Source organism: Crassostrea angulata, chromosome 3 (genome assembly GCF_025612915.1).
Source record: "Crassostrea angulata isolate pt1a10 chromosome 3, ASM2561291v2, whole genome shotgun sequence".
Classification (NCBI taxonomy): Eukaryota; Metazoa; Mollusca; class Bivalvia; order Ostreida; family Ostreidae; genus Magallana; species Magallana angulata.
In genome coordinates, this window is record NC_069113.1 from 33,478,847 (window position 1) to 33,498,841 (window position 19,995).

At 33.2% G+C, this 19,995-nt stretch overlaps 1 protein-coding gene across 17 annotated transcripts in view; it reads left to right on the top strand.

The window, feature by feature from the left end:
- The window catches only part of LOC128178789 (unconventional myosin-IXa-like), a 66,252-nt gene extending 55,783 nt beyond the window's left edge, over positions 1–10,469 (top strand). For 11 of the 17 annotated variants that reach the window (XM_052846117.1, XM_052846119.1, XM_052846123.1 and 8 more), the window contains 7 exons: positions 1,003–1,195; positions 1,949–2,077; positions 2,475–2,712; positions 3,098–3,230; positions 4,069–4,214; positions 4,424–4,572; positions 7,398–10,469. In XM_052846117.1, the coding sequence (XP_052702077.1) occupies positions 1,003–1,195; positions 1,949–2,077; positions 2,475–2,712; positions 3,098–3,230; positions 4,069–4,214; positions 4,424–4,572; positions 7,398–7,702 (1,293 nt within the window). In that variant the 3' untranslated portion in view covers positions 7,703–10,469. Of the gene's footprint in view, positions 1–1,002; positions 1,196–1,948; positions 2,078–2,474; positions 2,713–3,097; positions 3,231–4,068; positions 4,215–4,423; positions 4,573–4,928; positions 4,945–5,079; positions 5,174–6,299; positions 6,365–6,535; positions 6,565–7,397 lie in introns of those variants that run through there. The other 6 variants (XM_052846127.1, XM_052846124.1, XM_052846128.1 and 3 more) reach the window with 6 other exon arrangements.
- Positions 10,470–19,995: the final 9,526 nt, after the last annotated feature.

Genomic DNA, 19,995 nt, shown 5'->3' on the forward strand with positions numbered 1-19,995 from the left:
AAGGCAAAATGCAAAAAAAAAAAAAAAAGAACAAAAAACTTCCTGAAAAGAACTATTTTCTTTTGTTATTATCTACGGTAAACAAAAGTAAAAGCTGAGAAATATAAATAAAATTATTTTCCGTATTATGTACAGTACATAAAGAATTCATTCACCTAATAACTAAAAACACAATTTAGGGTTTGAAATTGTCATTGAAAAAGCCCCTATATACTAGTATAGACCATTACAAGTACGGTATTTATTAATTAACACAAATAGAATATAAACCAGAGATGGGAGACAACTGTGCATGGTGTAAACCTATACGCTTAGAACATGTAATGACCAGAACTTGTACTAATGATCAGTGTATTAATTGTCTCTCTGCTCCTCTCTTCTCTGTAGTTCCCAGTTGAGTGCTGCTTTTTCTGGGGGTCAGGGGACTTAGCCCGGGTTTTGTCGAACCTTGTGAGTTCTGGGTGTTGTCGATTTCTCTCCGATAGCTGTGTGACTGCCCTATGTTGTTGAACTTGTTTGTTTTTTATGGATAACGAAATCTCTTTCTTATTTGTACGTGTACATGCTACTTATAATATCAAACTGGCTTGGTTTTCCATTTTCATTTTGTTAAATTAATTTTTCAGTTGCACAATTTCTGACGAGCTAAAAATTGTTCAAATGCATTACACATACATGTATACGTCAATATAAGGCCTTTTTTTTTTAAATCTCAAAATGGAGTTGCTGTGTTTAAGTTTTTGGATTTAGCTCTCATTCCATACTGAATAATTCTTTTTGATTTTGTTCTCTTTTTTTATATAATGTAAAAATTTACAATATGTTAGCACATATCCTAGCTGAACATACAATTTCCTTCTTTTTTTTTCAAGACTGCTTAATGGCTTTCAAAGCACCAGCTTTGCATTTCAAAGTCAATGTCAAACACTATTAATTTTATGATTATAATTGCATTTGAAGAAATTTGTTTTTAAAATTGTTTTTCTTCCCCTGCTTTTGTAGAACCCTGGGTCCAAAGTTTACGGAGTTCCATTGGCCAGCTTAGTGTCAGATGACCACAAAATCCCGGTTATTGTGGAACGACTTATTGTTGCCATAGAAACCCATGGGATGTTCACTGTCGGAGTGTACCGCAAATCTGGTGCTACTGCGAAGGTCAAACAACTGAAGCAGAACATCGACAGTGGTAAAGAAGGTGAGTGGATGACTGCTCTGGACTGTCGTCTTAGAGTCCAGCTGTTTTAGAATGCAGTTCAAAGTTGGTGGTCAGTGCTCACTCGATCCTTCTGCCAATTTTTTTTCAAAAACATTGTGTGTTTGCCTGCTCAAGACCCAATGACCAAAAAGTACCTGACTCAAGATTTTTCACTTCAAATTTGGGACATGATTTTTTAAGTGAAAATAGCTGTGTATTTTAAAGTGAAAACTGCTGTATTTGGGGCATGCTATTTAAGGGAAAATTCCTCTGGTTAGGGAATAATTTTTTAAAGGAAAAACATGATTGCTGATCTTGTTTTCATTTTGATTAATGGGCAACTTTAAAATAATTCATCCCTACCAACCCAAAATTTATCTACTTGCTGAGTTGAGATAGGGCAAACAAATGACCATTTTTTTCATGGTACAATAGAAAAGTTATATTCCCACGCAATTTTTCCAAGTACCTTTTATAGGCAGTGTTAATTTAAAAAATGAGATAGGAGAGTAACGGTTGTTCTAATTGAACTTCTGTTTTGCCTTACATTTCTATTCTTGCTAGTGAAAGTTGTCTGGATGTTAAATGAAATTTGTATAATGTATGATGTATGTTGTAATATTTTAAAAGGTTTGTACATAGTCTAAAAATTCTGATTAAAATGATAAATGATCTAGAACACTTACATTTCTTAAGATTTGCTTTATATCATGTTCATTTATCAAGTATAAGTGTGATTTATATTTTCCCCAGATATGACTGCCATAGATATTGAAGAATACCCTATTCACACACTAACCACAGTGCTCAAATATTTCTTCCGTGAACTCCCCGAACCCTTGCTGACCTTTGAACTTTATGATGATTTCCTGAGAACTGCAGGTACTGTATATTCTAATCAAATGCAATGAATACATATTGGCATATAGTGGCAAATAGGATCACCTGCAAATTTTTTAAATCTGTTTTTTTTTGACAATTGTTACCATATAAAATAGTATCAAAATTTGGCAATCACAAATTTATATTGTTGCTACAGTAAATTCCTAATTAAACGCGAGGAATTATTCTCTGCGTAAAATCGCGAGAAGCCCATCTCGCAGATTTTAAAATCTTGCTTTAATTTTCGGACAGATGTAAACTATTAGGAAATATGATTTTAAAAAATCGGTGTTAGCGATTTTATATTACAAGAAGCATAAAGAGTTTATCTTAATATCAATACTGTAGATTCCTTATTTTATGCTTCTTGTAAGTTTTTTCCACTATTTTATTTCAGAAATTCATGATGAGAAGGAAAGAGTGCAAGCTATGTATGCTGTGATTGAGAAGCTACCAAAGCCAAATTACGATTTGTTTGAGAGACTGATTTTCCACTTAGCGAGAATTGCTCACAATGAAGCTTTAAACAAAATGTCCTCAAATGGCCTAGCCATCATATTTGCACCAGCATTACTCAGAACCAACAAGAAACTTCAAGCTCAAGATTCCCTCAACCAAGTGCCAAGACAAACTGCGTAAGTTTGTAGTTCTGTTCATTGAATGCAAGTACATGCACAACATATACTTGTATTTTGCAAATAAATACAACCCAACAATATTTCCAACCCTCATAGTACTTCAAAACTAGTAAACACTGCAACATTTGTTAAGGTATTCAATATAAAAGTCAAATCTATGATAAAAGTGTTAAGTTCCTTGATGTTGTAGAATATCTAATGTTGCTGAGGATTTTATATCGTATTTACTTTGTTTATAAAAAAAATAAAAAAAACTTCTTAATGGCATGTTTGAAAAAGATGTGTAAGATTGCTTCAACCAACCCTACAACCTTATCAATAATGATTTAAGGATTTAAAGGTAGGTCCATTTTTAAATTCATTTGCTTCCATTGTCTTTTAGTGTGATAAAGCAAATCATTACTGAACAACTGTTGAAAATAAAAGAGACATTCAACGACCTAAGTACACTGGAGACGGCGGAGGTAACCGCTACAGACCGCCTCAATGTGGTGCGACTCAGCATGAGAGCAAGGGTGAGTCACGAGAGGGGGATAATGAAATACAAGGTCATGTTATAGTGCTTTGTCATATCAGACTTTCATTGAACCCTGTCATGGTAACTGAGGTACTGCTTTTTCAATGGGCAAATTTTTATAGCTTTACAAAGTTTTATTTGTTTGGAAAAGAAATATTTATATGGGTGTGAATAACGTTCTGTATGACAGTTTTCATCCAACATACCAATGGATTTACTTCGTTATATCCATAATTTGTTATATCTGTATAACAAATTTGTAATGATAACTATAGCAAATTCACTAGATACATTTTTTCTTTCACCAGACTACAAATTTTGCTAATTGTGGCTAAGGATGAAAATATATTCTTAATCTTTGATACCTTTAATAACCAGGTTGTGAATTGAAGAATTTAGGTGAAAATAAATTCATTCAACTATTTTATTAAATGATAGTACAAACTTTTAACCTGTAAAGAAAATGTTAAATTTCATTACATGTGTATTATTTACCTCTACTGGACTTGGAATCAGTTCGCTTTATCATTAAATTTGTTATATAGAAATTTATTATAACTGTAAAATTCTAAAAAGATTTGTAAGGAATATTCCAATGGACTCAAAAAAACTTTGCTTTATCCAAGGTTTTATTATATTCGTGATCGTACTGAATGAGTTTTACTTTCGCAACACAGTAGACTGTCATTTATAAAATGGCATCAGTCTCTCTCCAGGGCCCATTATGTTAATTACAGTGAATAGTTTAAGAGAACAATATTTTTTTATTAACTTAGTGAAAGGATAAAGAGATAGTTTTGTGTATTGTTATAAATGTTGACATTTCACTTTTACAGAGCCCTGTGCGTCCGCCCACCTCCCCCGAGCCTGAGGTGAGCTCTATCACGGAGGAGACAGGGGTTCCTGAGGACATGGATGAGGAGGAGGCAAAGGAGGAGGAGAAGGCTCTGTGTTCACACATCAGGTCCATTCAGAAAGAAAGGTCCGTCACACAATATTTCTGTTTAATATATTTTTGATTTTATAGACTAAGTAAAGAATGATACAGAAGTTCCCGTAATAAAAGGTCCAGTGGGATATGAACGCAATTGACCACATGACCAAATCCTACAAGGATTTGCATGTATATATACAATTTATGGTTATACATTTATGTACAATGTTTATTAATATGAAATTACATTCTTATAGAGAAAACCTGACCTCCCTTTTGCCAGCCTTAGAGTGTCGGCACTTAAGTTCGGACGATGATGGTCTAAGCACCGATGGCATGGATAGCATATACGATACCGCTGACGAGGAGGAAAACGAGGAATACGCCTTGACCTTTGACCTTCCAGGTAGGCACCGGTAGACCGTGTTAGTTGTTCAAAGTGTGCTGTGTGTGTATGTGTGCTGACCCTCCGCAGATCTCCTGTGTGTAATAAAATACCTGTATAGGAGCTTTTTGGGTTCAGTGTAGAGCAATCCAGAGAAGAACCACCCGGTACCGGGCTTCTTGAAACTGTATTGATTTAATGTAGTGTGATGTGAATACTAATGATTTAATTTTGGATACAGTTCATAATCAGTGTAAAATCGTACATATACCAAACTTTGTGGTATATATCTTTGTTACATATTGTTCGTTATATTATTTTTGGTGTTAATGTTGTTTAATAGCTGAATTTTTTATATAATTTTATTTGATAAAAAGAAAGGAAAGGATTGAGGTGAAATTTTTTTATTAAGTAACATTTATTTGTTCAAATATTGCTCTCTTGCAATGCGTTTAACCGCCTTTCTAATATTTTGATAAGTTTGAAAGTCAAATGCATTTTAACAAATTTAATCTTTGATATAAACAGCTGAATCTGTGCCATTGATTTCATACTGTGCTGTTCTTTTTGGTGTATAGACAAGTAAAGGTAATCATCAAGTGGAGGTTACTGGTGGTTTCTGGTATTTTTTTCTTTGGCTGCTTTATTTTTATTGTAGCGTCCTTTTCACTGTGCAGAATAACCCAATAGAGTTTAGTGTCAATGGTCTGTCTGCAGCTCAAACAACAACCCAATTCTTTATTGTAGAGCCATTTTGCACTCCCATTGCCATAGGTGCGGCCACCAAATCCAAATAAATCATAAATTAGTATCTTGCAATTGGAACAAATCAACAAGGCCTTCAACTTATCATCAATTGGTCCCCTGGCTCGAGTCTCTCACATTTAAAGTTATGGGTGTATCATGTGATAATTACTTGTAATTTACATTAACAGCTAGGTCGCATTCTTAAATGATCAAATAGTGTGTTTAGAAATATGAGACAATAGAAACCATATACAGTGTGTTTTGAAAGCTTAAGTTTGTTGTTTTTGAAAGAAACTGATAAATATGATGCATAGCACAATGAAGCACACAAATTACAATGGAAACAAAATAAATTGTATTTTCATTTTCTAAAATACATACTGTAGATTGATTGAGAAATATTAATCGATAACAATTACTTAGCAGGTAGATTTAAGATTTTTATACCTTTCAAAAAGTGTTGACGTTTTTGGGTGAACAGATAGATTACATAAGTGTAAGGGTAAAAGATAAAAGTCTAATTCCAGTGAATAGTCTTACCCAGTTGAATAAAGGTTGATTGCTCAGACCATTGATGCTGGCTTCTAGCTGCTCCCAACAAGCTTTGTGTGTACTTTGTATTGTCCCAAATATTGTTAATACTATATACATGGAAATATTTGCCCCCATTTTATTTTCGCCACTTTCATCCTGGTTGTCAGCTGGCAAATATAAGACTTGGTGAATCCCAATGTCTCAATTATTTTTGGTCAAACAAAACTGTCTGGGCAAATTCAAGACGGGGCGAAACTGGATGCAAGTGTAGAAGGGCGAAAATATTACCTGGGGCAAAAATAACCTTGTATACAGTATTAAAAATTTTGAAATTGGTGTGAAAATATGTTCATGTATTTGTATATCAGAGCACGGTTTTCCTGACCGACGTACACACTTTAATAATAATTATTTAGGTAGATCTGATTAACATTCGTTTGGTACTAAGTCTTGTTCTTTTCTGGAAGGGAGGAAAATGAAAGTGAAAGCAAAATCAAACCAAAGGCCAAGGAGTAGTCAAACTTAAATTGTGGTAATTGGAATGCTCATCCCATTTTGTCCTCTTCTATATTAATTTTTCATTTGTATGTGTTATAAACAATGGAATTATGATCATTTCATGATTATATTGATACATGTATCTAACAATCTCTCATTTGAATTCAATTTATCTGTCTTTATTTTTTGTCTTAAAATTTCGCAGGAATGGTTAGCGCACGGGTTTAACTTTAGGTATATTTCTAATTTAGCTAGTCTAAATCCCCTATATTTCAGAACAACTTTTGTTCCTATTTTTTTTCCTAGTTCTAGTTGTGATTGATGAAGACTGTTACAGTACGCTTCATTCATTTAGTTCTTTTCACTTTGATTTTCAGCTTGAATGATGAATTTTATTACAATTTTGCTACTTTATTTTGTAAAATTTCAGCCTAGCATTTTCCAAGTTCACTGTGAATAAATTATTATTTTTGAAAATTTGTGTTTGAACTTGACTGTAGGATTTAGGATATTTCATTCATAGTTTATGATTATAAGTGAGGGAATAATGATTTTTACCAAGAAGTAATGAAAGTTTAGTAATGGTTTTGTACATATAGTTTCTTGTAATGATTATAAAGTCTGTACCGTCAAGATTTCCTGTGAAAGTATAATTGAGAGTACTGAATATGATGCATGCAAATCCATCTTTTCTAATGTAATCTGAAGTATATAAACTTTATAGGGCCTATTCTTTGAATGTTTTAATCAAAAGACTCTTCCTCGGATCATCCCCAGAATGTCAATGAACTGTACTTTTTATGTCATGTTCAATGTTTGCATCCAAAGTTTGATTAGAAAATGAATGTGTTTCTGTTAATTAGTATAATCTGTCTTTCTTTGTAAAGTAAGTATTTGTAACAATAAATAAGGATATAAGATTTAAACAATAAAGATTATAACAAAATATTTTTTTTTTTAACATTTGTAAAATTTCGCACAAAATAAATGAAATTTTAAAATTTTCAATGTTATTGATTGTCTATAAAATGACTGCATTTTAATGGTACACCCTTATTTTCTTGCAGTGAGTCCCCCTTCTCAGCTTCAGCACTTAACCAAGAGGCGAGTCTCCAACAATCCCATCAAAAGACCCCCAAAGCGGTACAAACCCTGCCCAGACAAACGGGGAGACCAGTGTTTTTCCTGTAGCAGTGACGACCTGAGCGATCCTCTGGAGAGCACTGCCAACGATTCCACTGCATCGAACATTTCAGAGGGGTCCTCGGTGCTTCCAATCGCTCACACCCGCGAACCTTCGTGGGAATCCAGTTCTGTCTCGATCCCAGCCCTCCACAACATTTGTGAGGATGAGGATGAAATCATGGTCTAGTAACTGTGAGCCCTGCCATTCCTTTTTAGTCACTGTGACACAAAAAGTCCACTCATTCATTGCGTGTTTTTCTGTTCATTGTTTTTTTTTTATTTAACTTGACCCATATCAGTTGTGGAGAGTCATTCCAAGTCTTCATGAATATTCATATTCTACCTCATTTGTATGCATATTAATGACATGCTAATTAGTCATTAACATATGGGATGGACAGGGTTGGAGATGTGGTGTGTTTGCAGTGCTTTAGAAGAGAACATTTTTGATTCAACATGTAGACATGAACATGTAGACTTCTGTATTATTGAATGCAGTATGCTGTTGAATGTATCAAGTGCCTAGTGAACTCAATGTCTTCACAATTTGCAAGTTCATTACATGATTATTTATTTTCAGTTTAACTGTGCTTTGTGGGATTGCAAACTGATTTCATATGCAATTTATGTTTATTTTTGCCAAAACTTGTGTATTTTTCAAGTGCAATAATAGTCATATTAAGTAGCGCTTTGTATGCTTACAAACAATTATTCATGCGTGTCACTTCCCAGTTATGTCGCCATGGAAAAGACAAAGTATCAGAGTGCCAGTCGGTTTTTGTCAATATAAATATGTATAATGTGTTCTAGTCATGCAGTACAGAACTTGGTTATATTTGTACGATGATGGTGATAATTAAGAAGAAGAAGAAGATGATGATGATGATGAATTTGGTTAGATAGATGTGTTAGATTGGCATATTCTGTGATGGACACATGCTGTTATGATCTGAGATATCATCAATGTAAATAGTCATTTTATTTTGATCATCTCATTATGAATTTTTTTATGTGATTTTTTTGTTTGTTTCTTGGGGTCTTTCAAGTATGTTTTATGATTGCTTGCTGCTGTTGGAACAACACCATTTCAGTTGTTGAGAAAGTGAATGCTCTGAATCTTTGGTACATTACGTTGTCCGAGATATATTAAAGATCATCGTTTTCGCCATGTTCCAGAAGCTGTTGCATTATAATACTTTCTTTATTGTTATTTTGAGAGAAAGAAATTGTTGCGCATTAAAATATGATATTGAAATAACCACAACTGTGCTTAACACACTGATATTATAAAACAACATATGTCATCAGTTCAATTTTTTTTTTTAATTTTTCATCCAAGACAGATCTAAAAAAAACTTCTTATTTTTGCCTGATCACTTCAGATAAAGAATGTTCACCACATGTGTTGCACTTTTAAATTATGTTACACTTTTAACTTGCAAGGTTCCTTAGGTACGCAGAACTTGAACAACTAGGGGTAGTTGATTTTTATTATTTCAGCAAATGACCACCAAATATGTTCAAACTTGTTTTAAAACACCTATTGGTATTTACTACTTAAAGTGGAAACATCTTCAAATCTCCAAGATTTATCAAATTTTCATTTCTGTACTAATAATATTTGTCGAAACATGCCCTATGTATGGTTTCTATGTTTGTATATTGTAGTGTCTTTGTGGAATTCTATCAAGTGATTGTTTTTCTGGATTACTGCCTTATACTGTAATTGTCAACCATCATTAATATTTCCATCTTGAATATACACATATGAACAACAATAGAAATTTACTGCAGAAACTTGATCATTATGAGTTATATATGCCCCAGTTACTTCCAATTTTCAGTCTTCTGAAAAGGTGCTCTGAATTTGACTGCCAAATTGTACAACTATTGATAATTACACATCAAAATGGTTCAAAACTGTGCATGTTGATGTGGATTATAGCACAATCTTCCTTGTCTTTGTGAAGCAAGGAAGAAATGTGTAAATCACACTTCTAATCTTCTGTTTTTACACAGTTTATACATTATTCCTGATGTTAAAAGAAGGGTAACTATTTGAATTTGTTTTCGAGTCAATGATTTAGTGTCTGTTGATTCTGTTGAATTGAATTTGAATTGAACATATTTTATTGAATAAATCAAAAGGATAAGACACAAGTTCTAAAACTTAGCTAGTCTTCTCCTAAATTCTGTTTGAATTTGAAATTTGATTCTGTTCAAATACAGTAGACATTGCTTCATAGAAAATACATGGCTTACTAATGCAACTCTATTTTTTTGGTGAGAATATACATGTATTTTCCCTTTCTTTTTTTTTAAATGATCTTTCATTGCAGAAATATGTTGTTTTAATTTTTGATCAAATCACAAGACTTGTTTTCTCTGAGATTATGAATTTCTGGAGAAAAAAAACCAGTGGATTAAACATGGTGTAAATGTAGATGGTTTTTCCAATGCGTCATTTCTTACTTTGTTATCACCTGTGATGCTCAAATTGATTTGTTATTTCAAGCTCTGCTGTAAACACATTCCTTTTTTCAAAGGGGTTTTATTTTGTCATTAAAAGAAAACAAATATGAATTACAATATTGTTCAGTCATAAAATGAGGCTGTGACATTGTAAAACAAAGCTTTTTTACTCTGAAAATTGCACAAACGCTAGGCCATTTAAAGCAACTTTTGTGTGGTGACCCATTCATAAAATAGAAGCCATGTTTCTATTTTATTTTTTTTTTTGTGGGGGGGAGGGGGCATACAATTGTATGTGTTTCTACATATAATACAGTATGCTCCGATTTCTTTCTTTCACCTCAGACCAGTGTTTGTTTGATACTGGCGGACCATTCCATTCGTTTTCTCTTCAAATAGGGTATTATCATGTAAGTGCACTGTATATGAGATGTTTTGAATGGGAACAATTAAGTGCATTAAAAGAAGAACAGAAAAGTTTATACTGCTGTTGTGTTGTAATTTTTATTTTGATTAGAACACTACGCACTCACTGGTGATTTTTCAGATCTGACTCGTCACATCTTACCAATCTGACGTGTAAATGGGAAAATTAAAAGACAGATATGAAGTCAGATGGACATGCTCAGAGACATATTCTATTCTGTCTGGCAAGTCAGGTGCTTTTGAACATTCACTTATAAGGTCAAATACAGTACAGTGGAATTTTACCGAAGTTTTGCAACTGATTAATTTAGATTAGTTTTAAGATACATTTGATTCATTTGAGTTGGAGTGTTAACCCTACATACATGTAGGTACTAGTGCATCTTACACAACTGAGTTGAAATGCAAAAGAAAAATAGATATGAAAAATTTGGAACAGAATAAAACCTATGGATAATAATTGTACTAAAGGAAGATGGGACACCGTAATGAGATAGCGGAAATGCCCATTTGTTTTTGTCGTGAAATACAATTTCAAATATAATTTTTTACAACTGAATATACTTGATAGTGTTATATTACAAGTTTACAAAAGGACAGTTTTTAGCTATATTCAGTTTTGAATATACATTTTTGTATCAACAAACGATAAGGAAAAAAAAGTTTGGGTGGTATCGATCCCTCAACCTAAAAACCAAAGCTTTAAAATGTTACCAAATATCTTGTGCTCTAACCACTGAGCCATTTCAATCACAACGATTGTTATATGCGACTTCGACCAAGAATTTACGGACTTGTATTAATTTTCTAAAACGTTCAATTGTGGTATACAAAATACATTTTTAAAGTATACATGTAGTGATGAAATTGAAAGAAATATTTACAATTTTTTCTCAAAGAAACAAATTAAAGCATAAACGTAATTGATTAAAAAACACAACATAATCTTGTTCCAAAATAAGGAGAAATAGCGCCAATATCATCTTAATATGGATTTGTAACTAAAGTGTTGCTGTATGCCACTTTGTAGAATTTGCTGACAATCCTGTAGATATCCTGTTGCATCTCGGGAATGGCTTATGGAGGCTGGTTATGTCATAATTAGGGAATAAAACTTACTTTTATAAAAGGACTCGACAACATATATTTCTCTTTTTAACGTGAATGCAAACCTTGATGGGTTTTTGGTTTTAAGGAAATTTTTAAGTTTAAATTTCTTTTAAGATGTCGCAAATCAAAGTGTAAAGTGAATTAAATGTATGAGTCATCAGCACTTGGAATTTCCTCACTCTATAGCTTGAAACACAGAAAAAATATTAAACAGAACCAAATATCCCCAATTTCGAAATTCTAACTAAAAAAAGGCAGTGAGAGAAGGACTGAAGCAATTTCATGATAATTTTAGATATTTCTTAAATTTCAGATACAAAAAGTATCAAATCTTTCTAATCTAGATATTCTTTACAACCGTATATCAACATGGGGGAAAAACTTCGAAAAGGCGCACCGAGGAAAAGCATAAAGTATGCAGACCTGTCGCAGACTATACTGAGAGAAAGATTCTAAAGATTCCTAAAAAATATATCATTAATCCCTATGGATGTCAGAAGTAGGTGTTTCCCAGCTCGGTCAGCGTGGAAGCGGTTCGAGATACAAAGGCCACGTCCGTTTTGACATGACGGACTTGGCCCCTGTGGTTCCCGACGGAATGGTGTCGACAGTGTGTATAGCTAGGACTTCAGTACGACAACTAACAGAGGCAACAAAATCTTCCTGCTGGGTATATGACATAAACTGAGTCAAACTGGATACCTGAAACCAACGAGAAGTGGTTGCATGGGTACCACTGCCGACCCGTCAACTATAGAAGATGTCACGTAATTCATTGGCGAATCCAGAGGATCCCCTTACTCTGGGGCAAAACCTTTAAATAAATGCTTATTAAAGACAATTTTTTCATATATAATCTACTATAATATTATTTCGTCTATTATAATATATTAAAATTATCTAAAAAAATATGCTTTCAAAGTAACAATTAAAAAAAAATTCGTAAAACAGACAAATTTTTGGTTTATCGAAGTAAAGTACATGTACTCCCTTTGAGCATTTCTTTTTAATTTTATTTTTTTTTTGTGGGGGGAGGCATACAATTGTATGTGTTTCTACTTGTAATACAGTATGCTCCGATTTCTTTCTTTCACTTCAGACCAGTGTGTGTTTGATACTGGCGGACCATTCCATTCGTTTTCTCTTCAACTAGGGTATTATCATGTAAGTGCACTGTATATGAGATGTTTTGAATGGGAACAATTAAGTGCATTAAAAGAAGAACAGAAAAGTTTACACTGCTGTTGTGCTGTAATTTTATTTTGATTAGAACACTACGCACTCACTGGTGATTTTTCAGATCTGACTCGTCACATCTTACCAAGCCGACGTGTAAATGGGAAAATTATAAGACAGATATGAAGTCAGATGGACATGTTCAGAGACATATTCTATTCTGTCTGGCAAGTCAGGTGCTTTTGAACATTCACTAATAAGGTCAAATACAGTACAGTGGAATTTTACCGAAGTTTTGCAACTGATTAATTTAGATTAGTTTTAAGATACATTTGATTCATTTGAGTTGGAGTGTTAACCCTACATACATGTAGGTACTAGTGCATCTTACACAACTGAGTTGAAATGCAAAAGAAAAATAGATATGAAAAATTTGGAACAGAATAAAATCTATGGATAATAATTGTACTAAAGGAAGATGGGACCCCGTAATAAGATAGCGGAAATGCCCATTTGTTTTTGTCGTGAAATACGATTTCAAATATAATTTTTTACAACTGAATATACTTGACAGTGTTATATTACAAGTTTACAAAAGGACAGTTTCTAGCTATATTCAGTTTTGAATATACATTTTTGTATCAACAAACGATAAGGAAAAAAAAGTTTGAGTGGTATCGATCCCTCAACCTAAAAACCAAAGCTTTAAAATGTTACCAAATATCTTGTGCTCTAACCACTGAGCCATTTCAATCACAACGATTGTTATATGCGACTTCGACCAAGAATTTACGGACTTGTATTAATTTTCTAAAACGTTCAATTGTGGTATACAAAATACATTTTTAAAGTATACATGTAGTGATGAAATTGAAAGAAATATTTACAATTTTTTCTCAAAGAAACAAATTAAAGCATAAACGTAATTGATTAAACACAACATAATCTTGTTCCAAAATAAGGAGAAATAGCGCCAATATCATCTTAATATGGATTTGTAACTAAAGTGTTGCTGTATGCCACTTTGTAGAATTTGCTGACAATCCTGTAGATATCCTGTTGCATCTCGGGAATGGCTTATGGAGGCTGGCTATGTCATAATTAAGGAATAAAACTTACTTTTATAAAAGGACTCGGCAACATATAGTTCTCTTTTTAACGTGAATGCAAACCTTGATGGGTTTTTGGTTTTAAGGAAATTTTTAAGTTTAAATTTCTTTTAAGATGTCGCAAATCAAGGTGTAAAGTGAATTTAATGTATGAGTCATCAGCACTTGGAATTTCCTCACTCTATAGCTTGAAACACAGAAAAATATTAAACAGAACTAAATATCCCCAATTTCGAAATTCTAAAAAAGAAGGGAGTGAGAGAAACCAATTTCATAATAATTTTAGATATTTTTTAAATTTCAGATACAAAAAGTATCAAATCTTTCTAATCTAGGTATTCTTTATTACTGTATACCACCATGGGGGGAAACTTTGTAAAGGCGCACCGAGGAAAAGCATAAAGTATGCAGACCTGTCGCAGACTATACTGAGAGAAAGATTAACAAGATTCCTAAGAAATATCATTAATCCATATGGATGTCAGAAGTAGGTGTTTCCCAGCTCGGTCAGCGTGGAAGCTGTTCCAGATACAAAGGCCACGTCCGTTTTGAAATGACGGACTTGGTTGGCCCCTGTGGTTCCAGACGGAATGGTGTGGACAGTGTGTATAGCTAGGACTTCAGTACGACAACTAACAGAGGCAACAAAATCTTCCTGCTGGGTATATGACATAAACTGAGTCAAACTGGATACCTGAAACCAACGAGAAGTGGTTGCATGGGTACCACTGCCGACCCGTCAACTATAGAAGATGTCACGTAATTCATTGGCGAATCCAGAGGATCCCCTTACTCAGGGGCAAAACCTTTAAATAAATGCTTATTAAAGACGATTTTTTCATATATAATCTACTATAATATTATCTCGTCTATTATAATATATTAAAATTATCTAAAAAAATATGCTTTCAAAGTAACAATTAAAAAAAAATTCGTAAAACAGACAAATTTTTGGTTTATCGAAGTAAAGTACATGTACTCCCTTTGAGCATCCGGTGTTAATTTTACTGAGTAATCATGAAGGAAATACAAAAAAAAAAAAAAAATCTAAAGCAATATCGCAAAAACCACAGATTATTAATGACATTCACGTGCAATTTCATAAGAAAATCAATTGCAGTTCACACGGTTTTGAACTGAAAACACAAAAGTCAAAGCGATCGAGTTAAACTACGTTTGTTTATGAGTACACCCATTCGTTTTACTTTTAAAAGCTGCTTTCAAATTGTTTTGCTAATTATATGTAAGCTATAACCTAGAAACTATAATGGATAAATTTTATGCATCGTTTCGTACGAAAATTATACGGTATGATGCAAAAGAAAATTACATACTGCATTATAAGGGAAATATTCGCCCCGTTTTAATTTCGCCCCTTTCCTTTTGCCCTCGTTGTCAGCGGCCGAATTAAAGAATGTCTTATATTATCTATCTTTAAACTAAAATTCGTCTTGGCGAATTCAAGACGGGATGAAGCCGTATGCAAGCGAAGAAAGGCAAAAATGACACGGGGCGAAAATAACCTAGCTGTGTACAGTAACCCGCATATATGCGGGTTATGTTATTTTTCTGAAATGCTGGCTACATTCATACCCGGATTTACAAATGTTTACATGTAAACCATAATGAAAATTGTTTAAAAACTTTTCAGAATATTTGTGCATCTGAACGGATGATGTAGCGCACTCATTACAAAGGTCACTATATATAAGTTCCAGGAGACGGCAATTGCTTGTACAATATTGCATTACAGATGTACCATCATTTAGCAGAAAAATTATCTGCACTTTCCGATAAATGGTATCCGACCATTGAGCCCTTCCTTTGACAAGGCAATCAATAAAATATCAAAACTGAATTATAGTTCAGAACTAAAACTTCAGAGATGAGAAAAATACCAACAGATTCCATTATCATAATAGCTTCTTTTTTTTTAAATTACTCTAAAATATTTTTTGTTTCTCACGGAAATTTTCTATACTAAGCATAAGCGCATGTTCTCATTGCTGGAGACTTGTTTACTTCGGCTAGATATTATCATATGCAAATCTTCCTTACCAAAACGGTCAACAGTGCATGGGTAAATAAAAACTGACAGGACTTGCCTGCAGTGTTCCCTGTTGAACTGCATGTAGATCTTATCATACGCACAGAAAAGTTAAAAAATTCTTAATTTTGACGAATAATAAATTATCCACGTATTGAATTTCATCATTTGGACCCCTCCCCCTTTTTATATTGCTGGATCCGCTCCGATGTTCCAGGGTCGAGACATCCAAGGAAAGCTTACGACTATCTAAAGACGTCGGAACCAGGCAGAGTGCATGGAAGACTAAATCATAAATACTAACACCCCCCCCCCTTTAACAGCATATTTTGAATAGAAAAGCATAATTCAATAAGACCATAACAAAAAATAGTTATTCATTTTCTTTTGAGGAAATAAAGCATTTAAAGTAAAGATTTGAAATATAAAGTGGTCTAAACTTTTATAAAATTATTTTCTTTATAACTTCTTTGGAGTAATATTTTTAAGTAATATTGAAGTAATATCAAGTAATATTTTTAAGTTTATAATGATAATGTACGTGATCTCATCTATGAGTCATTGTTTTTCAATCATAACTCACATTTTGTCAATTAACAGCAAAACAGCTTGTTTCTCCCATACGCATCTTAACAACAAGAGGCCCATGGGCCACATCGCTCACCTGAGCAACAATAGGTAGGAGAAAATCAGCTTAACAGTCATAATTCACACTATCTTTGCAATGTAGTATAATACATGTAGATCCTGTATGAGTAAGAGTCCATTTTTTTTACCCGGGATATTCTTATATTTATATCAAGTCTCTTTCCTAAAAGGATGATTTTATATCCATATCACTTGTTGAGCATTGCAGTTCTCAAAAACATCCTAAACAATTGTTTATATAAAGGATATAAACCTACATCAAACTCTGAACCCCTTGTGAGGCCCAAGAATCATCCAGGGGCCAAAGTCTAAACAATTTGAAAGATATACAGCAATATGTCAAAATGCTTGCATATAAGTAAAACCATATATCATAACATTTCATTTTTGTAAATAATTAAAAGATTTTGATTTGAAAGAATTTAAATCTACATTATCTGAGGTTACTTTCAGTAAATTTACAGCTTTTCTAGGCAATTGGTTTTTAGACAAAGTTATTTTAATTTTATTCTAGTTACATTCCTATGTAAATTTTCCTGGCTGATTAGTTTCTGAGAAGATGTTTACACTATAAAGTTCTATGTAAAAGTTCGACCCCCATTGTGGCTACACCCTACCCCCAGAGTCATGAGTTTCACAAATGTGTATCTACACTATATATTCCTATGTAAAAGTTCTACCTCTCCCCCCTTGTGGCTCCAACCTCCCTTGGATTCATGATTTACACAAATTTGTATCTACACTACATAAGGATGCTTCCACACAAGTTTCAGCTTTCCTGGCTGATTAGTTTTTGAGAAAAAGATTTTTAAATTTTTACTCAATATATTCTTATGTCAAACTTTGACCCCCATTGTGGCCCCACCCTATCCCCAGGGACAATAATTTGTACAAATTTGAATCTATACCCTCTTAGGATGCTTCCACGCATGTTTCAGCTTTTCTGGCCAAATGGTTTTTGAGAAGAAAATTTTAATAGATTTACACTATATATTCCTATGTAAAACTTTGACACCCCCCCCACCATTGTGGCCCACCCTACCCCTGGGGGTCATGATTTTCACAACTTTAAATCTACATTACATGAGGAAGCTTCCACACAAGTTTCAGCTTTCCCTGCTGATAGGTGTCTGGGAAGAGGATTTTTAAAGAGTCACTCTATATATTCTATGTAAAACATTGACCCACCCCCCCCATTGTGGCCCCAACTTACCCCCGGGGATTATGATTTTAACAAACTTGAATCTACATTATCTGAGGATGCTTCCAAACAAGTTTCAGCTTTTCTTGCTAAATGGTTTCTGAGAAGAAGATTTTCAAAATATCAACTAATTTTCAGTAAATCCTAATTATCTCCCCTTGAAAGGGAGCAAGGCCCTTCATTTTAACAAACATGAATCCCCTTTACACAATTATGCTTTGTGCCAAGTTTAGTTGAAATTGGCCCAGTGGTTTTGGAGAAGAAGTCGAAAATGTAAAAAGTTTACAGACGGACGCCGGACAAAAAGTGATCAGAAAAGCTCACTTGAGCTTTCAGCTCAGTTGAGCCAAAAATGAAATACCACAAATCTCACGAAATTGAAATACAAAGTATATATAAAAAGGATACGTGTCTGTAATTTTCATTAATACTTGACATAAAATAGCTACGTGGGTTCATTACTTTAATAATAATTTTCGTGGATCCAATGAATATCACTGCTAGTTAAGAATACGTCAATTTGTTGGTAATGAAAATTATTAAAAATTGTAATTGCACTGCAATTGACATTGTTTATAGCATATAGCATATAATCCAAACAATGAAATTCACCGTAATTGGTATTCAACGAAAATAGAATTAAGTAAAAAAAATTGTGATAAATAATACAAACAAAACATTTTGATTCGATCATGCACTCTTCCTTACTGAAATATTACATTGTAGTATTAATTGAATAATAATTTGTCCAATAGATATTGTTGTAAGATACTTTGTAGAAATTGTCGGCACTCCTTAGTATGCGGGATTGACTTGTAGTAATTAAAAAGTTCATTAGTTATGGCACTATATGGAGGTTGATTTAAGAAATAAAGTAGGAGTTTTCGTGAATGTTGCAGACAGGAGTGCGGCTGCCAAAAGGGTATACCCTTATTGTACAGATAACTCCTCCCGCAGTTATCAAGATAGGAAGTCTTTGTTTTGCAGATCAATTATGTATGTGTTTGTGTGTGTGTGTGTATATATGAATTTCTAGGTCCACTTTTGCAAATTTAAGATTTTTAATACACCAAAAAGGAAATACCACAAATCTCACGAAATTGAAATACAAAGTATATATAAAGTTCAAAAAGGATACGTGTCTGTAATTTTCATTAATTCTGGACATAAAATAGCTAGGTGGGTTCATTACTTTTCGTGGGCGATAATTTTTATGGATCCAATGAATATCACATCTAGTCAAGAATACGTCAATTTGTTTCTTATCAAAATTAATGAAAATTATCAAAAATTGTAACTGCACTGCAACAGACATTGTTTATAGTATATAATCCAAACAAAAAAATCCACTGAAATTGATATTCAACGAATATTGAATGTAGTAATTTTTTTTGTGTGATAAATAATACAAACAAAACATTTTGACTCGATCATGCACTCTTCCTTACTGAAATATTACATTGTAGTATTAATTGAATAATAATTTGTCCAATAGATATTGTTGTAAGATACTTTGTACAAAATTGTCGGCACTCCTTAGTATGCGGGAATGACTTGTAGTAGGTAAAAAGTTAATTAGTTATGACACTATATGAAAGTTGACTAGATCAAAGCGAATGGGTAAAACTCGCTTTCAATGGGCTCCACGTCCTATGGTTCCCTTTCATTGTTAAATTAATGACCATCATGATGATAGGTTTTGGTAATGTTAAATCGCATTCAGTTAAAATTTGTAAATTTTAATTATAACTAATATATAATTAAGTACCCTTTAAATACAAAGCTAACTAAAGGGTCTACTGAACAGTACTTACTGTGGTTTCATCAATATTCGTTGAATACCAATTTTTGTGGATTTCGTTGTTAAGTTGATCCACGAAATTAAATGTTCATCGAAGTGCAATTTCTATAAACATTTTGTATTGATAAGGTCATTGGCCACGAATTTACCTATTCTTGAAACTGTGATTTTCACTTCATCCAAAAATTGATACCCTTGAATATAAATGAAACCACGGTAGTTGTCAAGATATTTTGATACTGTAATGCTTATTTGACCAAAGTTACCCATTGTTGCTAAGGTAAGCGATGTGGCCCATGTGCCTCTTGTTAATCATTAATTTGGATCTATACTACATCTAAGTGCCATCTTAGAAACATCAGTGTTTGTAGAATTCTATTGGAGGATATTTTAACCGGGTTTTCTAAATAAAAATCATTTAGTGATATGGTAAACAAGACAGTCGGTCAGACGGGAGTGCGGCTGCCAAAAGGGTATACCCCTATTGTAC